At 42.5% G+C, this 12,922-nt stretch overlaps 1 protein-coding gene across 1 annotated transcript in view; it reads right to left on the bottom strand.

Moving 5' to 3' along the window:
• The window catches only part of Slc17a6 (solute carrier family 17 member 6), a 40,053-nt gene extending 27,343 nt beyond the window's left edge, over positions 1–12,710 (bottom strand). The window contains 3 exon segments of the mRNA NM_053427.1: positions 7,702–7,820; positions 9,164–9,416; positions 12,163–12,710. Coding sequence (NP_445879.1) covers positions 7,702–7,820; positions 9,164–9,416; positions 12,163–12,248 — 458 coding nt within the window. The 5' untranslated portion in view covers positions 12,249–12,710.
• Positions 12,711–12,922: the final 212 nt, after the last annotated feature.

Below are 12,922 nucleotides of genomic sequence, written 5' to 3'. Positions count from 1 at the left end.
AAAGTCATTTTTTCTGTAAGGGTGAAGAATAAGCAGGAAAATATTCAACTTTATATTGAAAGTATTTTAAGTGAGAAAATGTACCCAAAATAAATGTATAAATTTAGTCAATTTTTTAATTATAAAACTCATTCTCCATAGCATTGTAAAAATATATTTATGTTACTATCATATGTATGTGTATATATGTATATATACATATACATACATATACATATACATATATACATATATATACATATATGTACATCTATATTTATATGCTGGGGTATCTAAGGTATAAATAAAAGCTTCCAATAAAGAATACATTTCAACAATGAACTAAAGAACTTTCTTTGCTTAATAATAAGAAATAGTGATATGGATCTAAAGTAGACAGACATTTAATGTTGTTTAAACTCCCTTTTGACAGCAGATAGCTAACTTCTAGCACAGGAATCCACACTTGTGTGACTGCACGCCAGATAAAGATGAGAAATCAGAGCTGGGGACAAAATAAATTAAATGTTACAACTAATGTGTAATCTATTACTTCTTCGCTCTAGAAAAGTATTAGAAACATATAGGTGCTCTTAATTTTTCAAAGAACAACATGAGAAGCTATGGCATAAAATGATGGACATTTGCTTATTGAGGTTGTTTTTTAAAAATAATAAATGATATGAAAATGACTTAAATTTGGTTCCCTCATTGTTTCCTTAAGTCAAATAACAAAGACCAAATGAAGCTTTTGGACTTTTTTTTCAAATGAAGGACTAATTTCTATTGTTTTTCACTTTCATGGTACACATGTGAACACAAATGCACACATGCAACATGCACACACACACACACACACACGAGTGCATACTGATGTTCTTTTCTCTTTTCTAAAAAAACATTAATTTTTGAGAATTTCATACCAAGCATTCTGATCATATTCCTCCCCATCCCCCCTGTCAAGCCCCTCCCCCATGTTCCACTTTCTCTTAGGCATGAAATGATCACACGTTCTACAGTCATGTGCAGGACTGGCTTGTGAATAATGTACTTCTAAAGAGAATGGAAACACTGGGATAAACAGACAATACCTACACCATAGATGACCCTTGCGTGATTAACATGCACTGCGGTTGCCAGCAGGGAGATGTAAAATTCTCAGTTATGCACATTTCTGTGATCTCCTGCCCCCAACACCCTGGAGAATTGCCTGCACCCCAGAAATATTTGCCCTGCAGACAGAAGCTGGTGGCTTGTCACCCCTTCAGAGGACATCCGTCTTCTCTAAGTCAATCAACTTGCTGCCATTTGGGCAAGGATTGTCACTTAAAGAGGAGACTCTTGTTCTCACCGCAGGTGTGGGATTAATCCCCTCCTGCAGAGTTTGCAAGAATAGACCGATTCAGACAGTTTTAATCTATTTAATCTAATCAAATCAAGGCCCAGGCACCTCCCTTTGTCACATCTGATGCCTGTACTTATTAAAAAAAAAAAAATTGCACAGGCTGGAGGCAGTCCTCTGGGTCCCTTGGCACATCATTAAGTTGTAAAAATGACTTCATCACTCAACGGCAGAGAAATTAGACTGCCCCATTGGTGGCATAAGGCAGCAGGAGAATTATCCTACCAGCTGCCTACCTGACATTTTTGTAAAATCCTTCTTGCTACCCCCACCCAGAACTGCAGTGTACTGGCACAATATCAATGTAGAAACCAGAGCTGGGAGGGGTGAGGGGTTTGTAGAATTGAGAGGAAAAAAAAAGCCTCAGTCAGCAAAGCTGGAGCGGGTCCTTGGAGACTCCTCCCCCTCCAGCCTATCTTTTCATCATTCATCCTGTGCGGTAAAGGGTATTTTCTTTTGTTGGAAAAAATAATAAAAGGTTCCATTACCCCAGATACCTAACCTATCGGGCCCACAATGGCAAAGCAACTAGATGTTTGATAGGCTACTTGGTGAATGGGATAGAAAAGGTAACCTCTGGCCCCCAAAGACTGAATACATAGAAACCACTTCCACCACCATCACCGAAGATGGTGGTCCCTCCCCTGCAGCAAGCTTTATATTTGGAATATAAAAGGTTTACTGATGCAGAAGAGATTGAAAATATTTCTCACTGAGAGCTAAGAAACTGCATCTGGAGGTGGACATTGCCATGAAAAGGTAAGTAGACATAGAGAAAGAGAGAGACAGATAGGCATATGGTACATTGATATTGACAGATCAATCGTAGGTAATAGAAAGACAGAAATGGCCAATGGAAAAGAACAAAGATAGATAGCAGTAGATGCATATGTAGATAGAGATATAGGACACAGTGAGTGTGTGTGTTCGGTGTCAGAACCTTGGAGCTCATTTCCAGAGCTCATTCTGATATATTAATTGAACATATTAACATACCTTTGTGATTGATTTCTTAGAAGCAGAAAGAATGAACAAATTGCTCAGATCTTGATCTGAGATAACATGAAGCTGTTAATTTGAAAAATGTCATTCTTCTCTTTCTAAAAATCAAACTAACCAAACATTATTTTTTATGATGAGGGAAACCAAAAAAATTTACCTAAAGTATTTTATTTTTATAAAGAAAATGTGCATTAGTAAAGAGTTTTAAAGCATGGATTGGGGTGTTTCGGTTTTAGGTACATATTGCTGTATATTTTACACTAAGAAAATGAATTGAGTTACATTAGTCAGAATCCCAAGGAAGGATTCTTTCTGTTTTGCGTACAAATTTCTTGTTGTCATTTTGCAGTCTTCTAGGAGCCTAGACAGACAAAGGCCTGAGTGGGGAGGAAAAGAACTAAATGTCTCTTCTCTCCTGGAGAACTTCAACCATCCCTCTGAGTCATTATCAAGCATAAAGTCTATCTCCGAAGAACAGAATCACACTGCTGCAGATGAGTTTAGAATCCAAGACAACCAAACATACATACACACACACACACACACACACACACACACACACACACAGAGAGAGAGAGAGAGAGAGAGAGAGAGAGACAGACAGACAGACAGACAGAAACAGAGACACAGAGAGACACACAGAAAGAGAGAAAGAGACACAGAGACACAGAGACACAGATTCAGATGCTAGAGACCTATAGAGAGACACAGACAGACACATATAAACACATATACACACAGACACAGAAACACAAATGCCCCCACACAGCATGTTTCTTCTTCTCAAAAGGAAAAAAAAGACAAATCTAGTAGTCCCTTGGGTTTGTGATGCCTAATCCATGGATTTATCCTCTGGATTTGAAGCATGACAGATTGGAGTCGTTCATTCAAGGAGCAGATGGTTCAGCCTGCTGCTGTAAGTGAACTCCACAATGGACACATAGTGTATGCAGAATATTACACTCCCTGTAGAATTAGCTTGTAGCCCTCCACTACAGGAACCTGAGATCTAGATGTGGTTCCTTTGCAATCTAGGGAATGCCACTACCTCCCTGACTTTGTATTTCAGGTAGTATCTGTCTGTGAGATGGAGAGTTGGGGCAGATGACCTCAGTCTAGCTTTACCAGGGCTCCTATCTAAGGACAAGACTATGCTGCAAATACATATGACTCACGATCTCTTAGCCAAATGAACATTTTAAAAATTAAAGACTTCTTTTTTTCTCTAGAAAAACTCAATTATTGAGACAAGAAGTGCCTGGGAAAAAATGATGTTCTATGGATTGCTCATTATGAACTAGTGGACAGGAAAAGGAAGAAGTGACTGTAGCTTTCAAAGCAGGAGGCCAACCTTGAACTTGAATTTATTCAGGTGTGTTCACCAGGCTAAAGCTCAATCTGAACACACACTAGATCCCCAGAACTCTCTAAATGCTTGGCCAAAACTTCCATTTTAAAAATAGCTATTTTAAAGCTTTCAACTGAGCTTTGTATAATTTTAGTGAACAACAATTTAATTCTAAAAATTCAGTTTTGAAAATTAGTTCTTAAAGCAGAAATATAAGACAGCACATGAACATGAATGTTACTATCACAGTAGAAATAATTCATTTACCTTGCTAGAAGTGAATTTTAAGGTGAGTAAGATCATGAGCATAAAGTCTTTCTTTCAATTTTTAAATTTAGGGTTGTATCAATAACACATGACATAAGCCAATAATTACATAGTTCCAGACACTTCCTTATATCCATATGCAGGCTCTATGTAGCTATCAGGAGAGCAAAATGAAGTAGGCACTTTGCTTTCAACAAGAAGGCAAAAGAGGGAAGATTTTTGTGCCCCAAATTATTAAGTAACATATTCGGGATTTTGAACTCATAAGGTTTTGGTTTGGAGACTAAAACGTCTTGTTTCATTTCTTTAGACAAATATGTATCATGGCCAGGTAGTATTCAAGATGGTAGCAATGTCGCCATGAAAATCCAAACAAACAAACAAACAAACAAACAAACAAGAAAAGCAGCAGATAAGACTGTTGCAACTCACACCTCTTAGGAAAAGAAGGCATTAGACCAAGAGAAAACTAAGATAGTCCTTGTGTTCATGCTGGTTGGTGTGGTAAACTAAGAAATCAGGAGGCTAGAAGCAGCTGGGGAACTTGCAACAAATGTTTAAATAATATTGGAACGTATAGTTACATTGTGATACATTGGAAATAAAACCACTACATTTCCTTGGCTTTCTTTAGTTATGTCTTAAAAAACAAAAAAACAAAAAAAAATCCAATTATGTTCCTGTAATTAAACTCTTGCCACATCCCCTTACAATAGCCCAAATGCAGGGCAAACGCAGGGCTACACTCTACATGTGTGGATAACTAGACTGCTGGGAGTCTCATGTGTGTTCTGTATTGCTGAAAAGAAAAATAACCTGCTCCAACGTTTTTAATCACTGTTTTAAATATGTCCTCATCTTAAAACATTACAGATTTGGAAAGGAATCCTCCTCTCAAATTCCATCATAAGTGCTTCCATGGATGTGACTAGTCTTCCTCCCATAATGCCTACTGCCCCCGTAAGGAAAAACTAAGGAAGGGGGTAAAGGAAGCATTCTAGTGAATTGGGGGTTTTTCCCCTGTCTCCTTCAGCAACATCTCTTAAGGAACAAGAAAGATAAATACTTATAATTTGATTAATAGAATGACCCCAGAGTCTGGATCCCGACTAAGAGTGAAGCTGTCTTGACTAATCAAGAAAGTGGAGAAAGTCCAATGTGCTTTTTATTTCCCATTGAGAAATCAGTAGAGAGCATAGCTAGGATCCTTTCTTCCCCCTAGGAACTGTTTCCACACCTCCTTCCTCCCCAACAGCCCTGGCAAACACACCGGGTTCCTAAGAGCCTCATCACAGCAAGACAGAGGAGGAGGAGGAGGAGGAGAAGTCCCTGGATTCTGCCCCAGGGAAATCTCAGCCTACAAGGATGAGCGCTGTGAATGGACAGGCAAGTCTCTAGGGCAGAGACCTGCCCTGCCCTGCGTCTTCTACTATTTCTGGAAAAAGAAACTAACAGGACATTTTCCTTGTCTCCCAATCAATTCTACAGGAATCTTAGGTATTCATGTGTAGGAAGCTTTCAGGGACAAAATCTAAGTACATTTTCTAGCACCAGCTGAACATCCAAAACGTGCTAAAAACAAACACATCTGGGTGACTAAATTATTTATAATTTTGATCCTCTTTCCTTAGCATAGTTTTCCCCTCTGTTGAGCAAGAAAGACTTTTTATAAGCAGAAAAGAAAATGTCCACATACTTTGACCCACTTTTCACAGGAAGCTCATATGTGTTTAGACGATTTTTTAATATTCTAAAAGTGAAACAAAGGGATCTAAATTCTGAGACCTGTGGTGTGTCTCTCGAAATTGTATTTTCTCGTTACTTTAATCCATTTATCAAATTTCTCAGTCTGGTAGAAATTAAAATGTCATGTTTGGAGGTATCGATCCTCTTTTGGAAATATGTTTAAAGGTAAAAAGGTTGGGTGCAAATTAGAATTCTAAAACTTTGAAGATGTTCCTTTGAAGAAAACAACCCAGCTACCTAGTCAGGCGCTCATCCTTGTTCAATGGGACACCAAAAGTCGCGATAAGCTTTTAAAAAAATCTGGAAAATCTGGGGTGTTTTGACTCCCCGCTGTCACAAAGAGGTAAGACTGCAGTGCTTGGCGCTCCTTTCCTGGCAGGAGCCCTGTTAGCAGTTTAACTCTTGGCACGCAGTCCTCAGCCATCACAACCCTTAAAGGCAAGACTATCCTGATTATGAATGACATCGAGTTGTGATTTTCGATATCATTTGGAATTATTTGCTGGTGAATCCTCTGTTGATTTCCCCCTCCTTTAAAAATACTCTATATATGTATATTTAAAGCATCCTTTGGGAAAAATGCATCTTTTAAAGCAATAATTTTCGGGACGAAAACAAAAAAGTCATTTATTAGAGATTCGAAGACCAAGAATACGGCTGAGTGTTCTTAATCACTAAGTGTCATCGATGTTAATGTTTTTATCACTTCCATATAAACTGGCTTTTATTTTACGGAAGCAAGCCACCTGCTGGGCCCGAGGGCTGGGTGCCCTTACCCCTTGGTGTAGATAATATGAAAAAGATATCCTAAGCTCTCTACGGCACTTCCTTTCGCATTTTGATCAGCCGCCCTGAAATCTCCCATGTTAGATCTAAACGCCCAAGATAAAATTCAAAGAATTCTCCTGGAGGCCTGGAGGGAGACCTGTCAACCTCCCCCCCTGCAGAAGCGGAGGATAAGCCAAGCCTGAGGATGCAGGTGAGTGCTAAGAACAGATGAAACCGGGCCTCGGAGCTGACCTGCTGGAGCCGGTCGCCCTCTAGCCTCAAAAACAGTCGCTGGCGTAACGGAGGAGGGGAGGGGTTACTCATCAGAGGTCCGAAGAAAGGCCTCACGTCTTTATTTGGGATCTGTTAGCCGTGGGGTCAGGAGGGATGGATGGTGAACCTCGTTCAGACTCAGAGATAGAATTAGCTTTACTGTTTTTATTTTTCATTAAACTGCACTCAAAGAAGCAAACACAAATGTCTCTTGTTCTCAGGTAGGCATGCCCTTCTCCTTGGTATCGCCACCCACTGTTTTTATGCTTGGGGTGTCTCTGTACAAGAACCTTGGGGGAGGGGTATCCCTAGAAAACTGCGGCTACGAGGTAGGCTCCATCCGTAGCTGCAGGACTGGTGGTCAGAGGCCAAGGGACGCAGCTGAGCCTCTCGGCTCACCCCCGCCCCCAAAGCACAGAGCTCATTAACAGGTGGAATAGCACCCGGAGAGCCCTAGATCCCGCCTGCGTCCATAGAAACAAATCCTTCAGGCTCACAACACCATCTGGGCTAGCTCAGGGGTTAGCCTTTGACGCGCCCTTTCACGGGGTCCGCACCGCCGGACGTCTATCCGGGCACTCTCTTTCCTAGTTGTGCGTCTTACAGCTGCCCCATCTTCACAGTATCCAACACAGACACAAACACTCCCCTGCAACCTCCCCGCCCTACTCGAAGGCACTAGGGCCGCCTCTCTAACAATCTTGATTAGAATGGCCTAACGTAGCAGACTCCTTTGCGCAAATCTTGGAGCGCTAGAGCCCTTTCAATGCTACAGAAGGCACTGCGGGAAGGTGTGCGGCCTGGAAGGCGTGTCCAGCTACAAGGAAACGCCCTCAGGGAGTTTCCAAATTCCCCAGGGCGGTCTAGATCCCCGCACAAACAAGAACGGGGAGACCCAACCACACTCGTTGATTACCGGTTAGCAGCCAGTCGCGATGCGATGTATCCGCCCGGAATCTGCGTGATGATATAGCCCCAGAAGAACGACCCGTGAATCATCCCCACAGTCTCGGGGTCCCAGTTAAACTTGGCTTTCTATAAGAATAGAGGGAAAACATGAAGAAACAACCTGTCAGGGGTTAGGTATGACACAGTCAATGCACACAATTCACTTTCAGAGGGTCGGTGTGCCACGGACCTTTAAACACGCAGAACATTTTTTGCAATACTGAAGCCAGGGCCTTAATTTTCGTTTCATAACAATTGCTCCTGACAAGAGGGACTCTTTAAAAAGGGGTTGTAGTTCACAATGAAGTATGGGTTCCCAGGCTTCCGTGCGGATTGCACTGCAGTCAGTGAACCTGGGACCGCCTCACTTGGTGGAGAAATTTTAGAAGCCCGGATTAAGAATTCGGGCTCGCAAAAAAAGAATATTGGTTAAGGTGCCTTTAACTGTTGGAGGCGTTAGGAGAGGGTGTCTTCCTTAAATCTGAATGGGTAAAACAAAAATGTTTAGGGACAGTCTCCCACTAGTTTGGAGAAATTACATGGCGGGGGCGGGGCGCACAGCTTAAGGTTCTGTTTCGGAGCTGTATAAATGTCAAGCCCTGGCTGCCGAGACCACACTGGGCCATACCGGGTTTGCCTCTCAAGAAACGGGAGCCCAAAATGTGCAAGTTACTGTAAAATACCAAGGTTTTGTCTTGGCCAGAAAACTGGGGCTGCGATTTTTCTCTCTTGCAATGAAAATTTCCTGGGTATCCTGGGCTCCAGAAGGCTAGGGGAAAATCAGGGGGTTCTCCAGAGTGTTCTCAAATTCTGCGACCAAATCAAGCAGCTCTATTACATTCTCGGAAAGACTGTTAAGTCCTTCAGCTCACCTTCGCCCACGAGGCATCACTGCGGAAGACACTCTGTAAAGTTACCGCGGCGTGCACTCTAGTGAAGGCGGACTCCCCTACCCCGCAGCCTGAGTCCTATGACTTTCCAAAGGTCTTAGTCAAACCCAATATATACACGCTGATTTAATTGCGAGGCTTTCTGATTGTTTTTTTGTTTGCTTGCTTGCTTGTTTGTTCTGATAACTAAACACATTTTGGGAGTGCTGATTGGGGCAGGAGAATCTGGAGGAATCCGGGGTGAGTGTATAATGTTATGCCTTCCCACTAAAAGGAAAATGTTTCTTTTTAGATTTAGCAGACTTTGCTAGTTCCCAGCTGTCATTCTTTACTCAAGTCTAGGGAGCCACACAGTGTTTTATGCCTTACAAACCAGGGAAGAAAGGCCTGGATCAGAGCGGGAAAGGGATGACAGGACTGGGGAAGGCTTACACAGCAAGCAAGCCTTCCTCTTTCGGTGGGGGAATTGAGCTTAGACAGGTGAGTGGCTGCGAGTCAGTCAGAGTTGGGAGTTCCCTTTAGAGCTCGGTCAATGCCCACCTCCTTGATAACTTTGCCACCCCGGTGGATGGTGCTGTTGTTGACCATGTCCACAATGGCCACACCCAGGTTACAGCGGATACCAAAGGAGATGCAGAAGCCGAGGCCGCTCATGATGGCTATGATGTAGCGGCGCGGCAGGCCGAAGCACGTACAGTCGCATAGCGGAGCCTTCTTCTCAGGCACCTCCAGGGGCTTGCCGTCCTCTGTCAGCTCGATGGTCTCTCGGTTATCCTGCTTCTTCTCCAGCACCCTGCGTCATATTAAGGAGAAAGGACGCCAGTGGTTAGGCACCCCCCCACCCCACCCCGTAGTGTAGGCAACAAAGATGCCCTAAGCCGGGCATTTGGTTTCCCCAACCCTTAGGCCCTGTGGAGTTGGGCTCTGACCTTGTTCATTCATTCTGAAGAGTTAAGAGTGCGAGCAAGATAGAACGTAGGACCTCTTGTATTGTGTGAAATTCTATACCCTTCTCCCTTGGTAGCAGCGGCTTCCCCTTATTACGCTCAGGCCTAACTCAGTGAACCTCCGTCCTGTCACTTTTATATGTCTCAATTTACATACAGGTCCGCTGGACCTAACTTTTAGGGTCATTAGGATGCGAGGGAGAGTATTTGGAGAGGAATTCCTTCTGCGGGATGGCATCCTGATTCCATGGTGCTGTACTCCAAGATACTGAGGGTCCTTTGCTGCACCTCAATCTATCAAGGGCTTCAGGGGGACCTCACAGGATCAGAGGCAACTCTTTGGAGCTGCAGCTGCTTGGAGATCACAGTCTCCATCCTTCCCCTCTCTTGACCCTAGAGTACAAAATGCACAATGTTTTTCCTTACCCAGCCAAACACTTCCCAATCTTCTATCTTCTATATTGGGGTGTCATCTCAAAACTCCCTCCTCCTCCCTCTCTCTCTCTTTCCCTCCCTTCCTCCCTCCCTTCCTCCCTCCCTCCACAGCTCCCTCTTCCCTCTTCCTCTCCCTCTCTCAATCCCTCCTCTCTTTACTCCTGTTAGAAACAAAGGCATATGGCTGACACCTCAGCTTCCTTCCTACAACATGAATAATTAATCATTCACAATCTTGCGTCATTACTATCTCACTTACAGCACACTAAAAAATATCGCTGGCCCGGCTCCAGACCCAGAAAATGAGATTCCCGGATCTACCAAGGGGCACTCACAGGGCAGTCTGTACCTCTAAGAGGAAGATTACATTTCTAAAATCATAAGATTTGACTCATCTCAATCAATTCCCTTTAGGCTCTCATCCTTGAGGGAGTAGGGAAGGAAGAGACTTGGAATGATAGAATGGACTTGATAAATGGTGGTGCTGCTCTCACACTAGCACATCCATAAAATGTCTATTTTTATAAAAGAATAGGGTAGAAGGTATTAGTTATCTTTCTACAAGACTGCTATTTTTGATATTTAAATAGTGTCTTCACTTACAATAGACATTTTCTCAATGCATCTTGTAGTTACTATTAATCGTGCACATGCCATTAAATAGCACACCATTGGTTACTCTCTCTCTCTCTCTCTCTCTCTCTCTCTCTCACACACACACACACACACACACACACACACACACACACACAGAGAGAGAGAGAGAGAGAGAGAGAGAGAGAGAGAGAGAGAGAGAGAGAGGCGTACGTGAAGCCTATGGAATTTTAACATCAATTCAAGGCATGTACAGCAAGGAATATGGCTGCCAAGAAACTTGAATCTATCTTCCAAATTCTCTCAAATTCTACTGCAGATTAAGTCATTAAAGTGTTGATATGCTATGTGTATGTTTATCACAGATATACAACCCAAGTACTAGGAACATGCAGTGATTTTCTTTTTCTTGCAAGAAAGAGATTTAACCAATTTGATCATTTTCGCCTTGACTTTGTATACCTGAATTTGCAAAGTTAAACTGTGCACCTGAGTTCCCTACCCCACAGCAGCCTCTAAGCAGCTGCAAGTCTGCAGACCGCTTGCTGCGGCACCCTTTGCCGCAGAGGTGCGTGATGGTGTCTACTGAAGCCCACCAGAACCAATCACCTTGGACAAAAGAGATGATATACATTAGCCATCTTGTTTACACTCTCATAGATAGCCAAGGCTTCAGTTTCCAAATGTGAAAATGAATTCTTTTTCAAAATTCATTTTCCTACTGTGTTTGCTGTCTCATTGATTTTGCATGTATCATTGACAAAAATAGTATTAATAAAAGATATAATACATCTGTCAGGACATGACTTCATGCAAAGTACAGTATGCTTAGTGTAGTAATTACAAGAAGGATAGCATTTAAATTTTTTCTGTTGCTTTCAAATAATTTTGTAGTTTACTATTCTGGTTCTTAAAACACTGACATTTCCCACACAAGAATCTGGCTCCTAAAAAATGGCAAACAGGTAAAAATACATACACAATGTTTTAGATTCAACAGAGAAGCATCAACTATCAATTATTGATATATTTTGATCCTGCTTCATTCAATACAGAATTCCCCATTAGAGAGTTCTTCACTACGTTTTTGCAGCTGAGGTCTAGATTTCTTTTCTGTCATTAGTCTTTGGAATTTATTTTAAAAGGGTTTTGACTTTTGTTATTCACTCATTTGGATCAAAGGAATTTTATTTGGGGAATTTATAAGGGAAAAAAAGAGACAGACTTTCCGAACAGGTGCTGAACGAACATTTTGGAATGGCAAAGGAAGGTTAAGAGATGGATCGGAACACATGAGAATCCCCAGGAAATGAAACAAAATCACACACACACACACACACACACACACACACACACACACACACACACACACACCAGACAGGTTCCTTAATGCCACATTCCTGCATTCATAAGCAGGTTTCCAGTGGAACCCAGCTTCAGGAATGAACAACAAAAGACTTTTCCACCATGGTACAATCTTTCTAAGTAATCAAGCTTTACAGAAATGGCTTTGCAGATTCTGTCATGGTGAGCCCAGGTAAGCATGGGGCTGCTTTTTCTTACCTGTAGATCTGTCCGAGGGATTTTCCAGCAAAATTCTTTATCCCCTCTTTCCCCGGGGCCAAAATCCTTTGTTTTACCGACTCCATTCTTGTAAAGACTCGTGTCCAGCCTTACCAGATTTAAATTGTGATGGCTATGAAAGGCGAGTTCTGCGCATAGTCTTAATAGGTTAAGGTAGAACGTTTTCTTCTCAGCAGAGATGAGCTTTTCAGCAAGGCTGTGAGTTGGAGAGGGGAGGGAGAGCGAGAAAGAGAGTACAACGGAATAGCTGCATTCAGCCCACGGGTTTCCTAATAGGAGAATTGGTACACACAGTCACAAAGTCTCATTGGAAGGGGAGGATCCGGTGGCCGAGGGCGCGCGCAGTGCCGTGGTATTTGGGCGGGTGCTGATGAGTCCCCGTTCTGGAAGTCACCTCACCGAAAAACAACGTAAATTCCCGGTTTTGAAGTCTTAACGCAACCAAATCCGCTGTCTTTTAATCAGATTGACCAAAAACGTCATCGAATCCTTGTGTAAGGGAAAAAAGCAAAAGAACCTTACTGTCTAAAATGGTGACTTTGCTGATCAAAGCTCATAGCTCTCAGAACCCTTGGGAGCTTCCCAGGCATCAGGTGAGCGGCTGCTGTTAGCTTCCTGCCTTAACATGGTCTCCTCCCATCGCGCCGGCGTAATTGTGCTCTGCGGTAGAGTAGCAGAGTGGAATTAAGACTGAGAATGTTAGCTGCTTTTTTGCGAACGTGAGTGAATAACAGACACA

The sequence above is a fragment of the Rattus norvegicus genome, chromosome 1 (assembly GCF_036323735.1).
Source record: "Rattus norvegicus strain BN/NHsdMcwi chromosome 1, GRCr8, whole genome shotgun sequence".
In the NCBI taxonomy this organism is placed as follows: domain Eukaryota; kingdom Metazoa; phylum Chordata; class Mammalia; order Rodentia; family Muridae; genus Rattus; species Rattus norvegicus.
The sequence above is the reverse complement of the archived record's forward strand: the minus strand, read 5'-3'. Positions and strand labels throughout refer to the sequence as shown.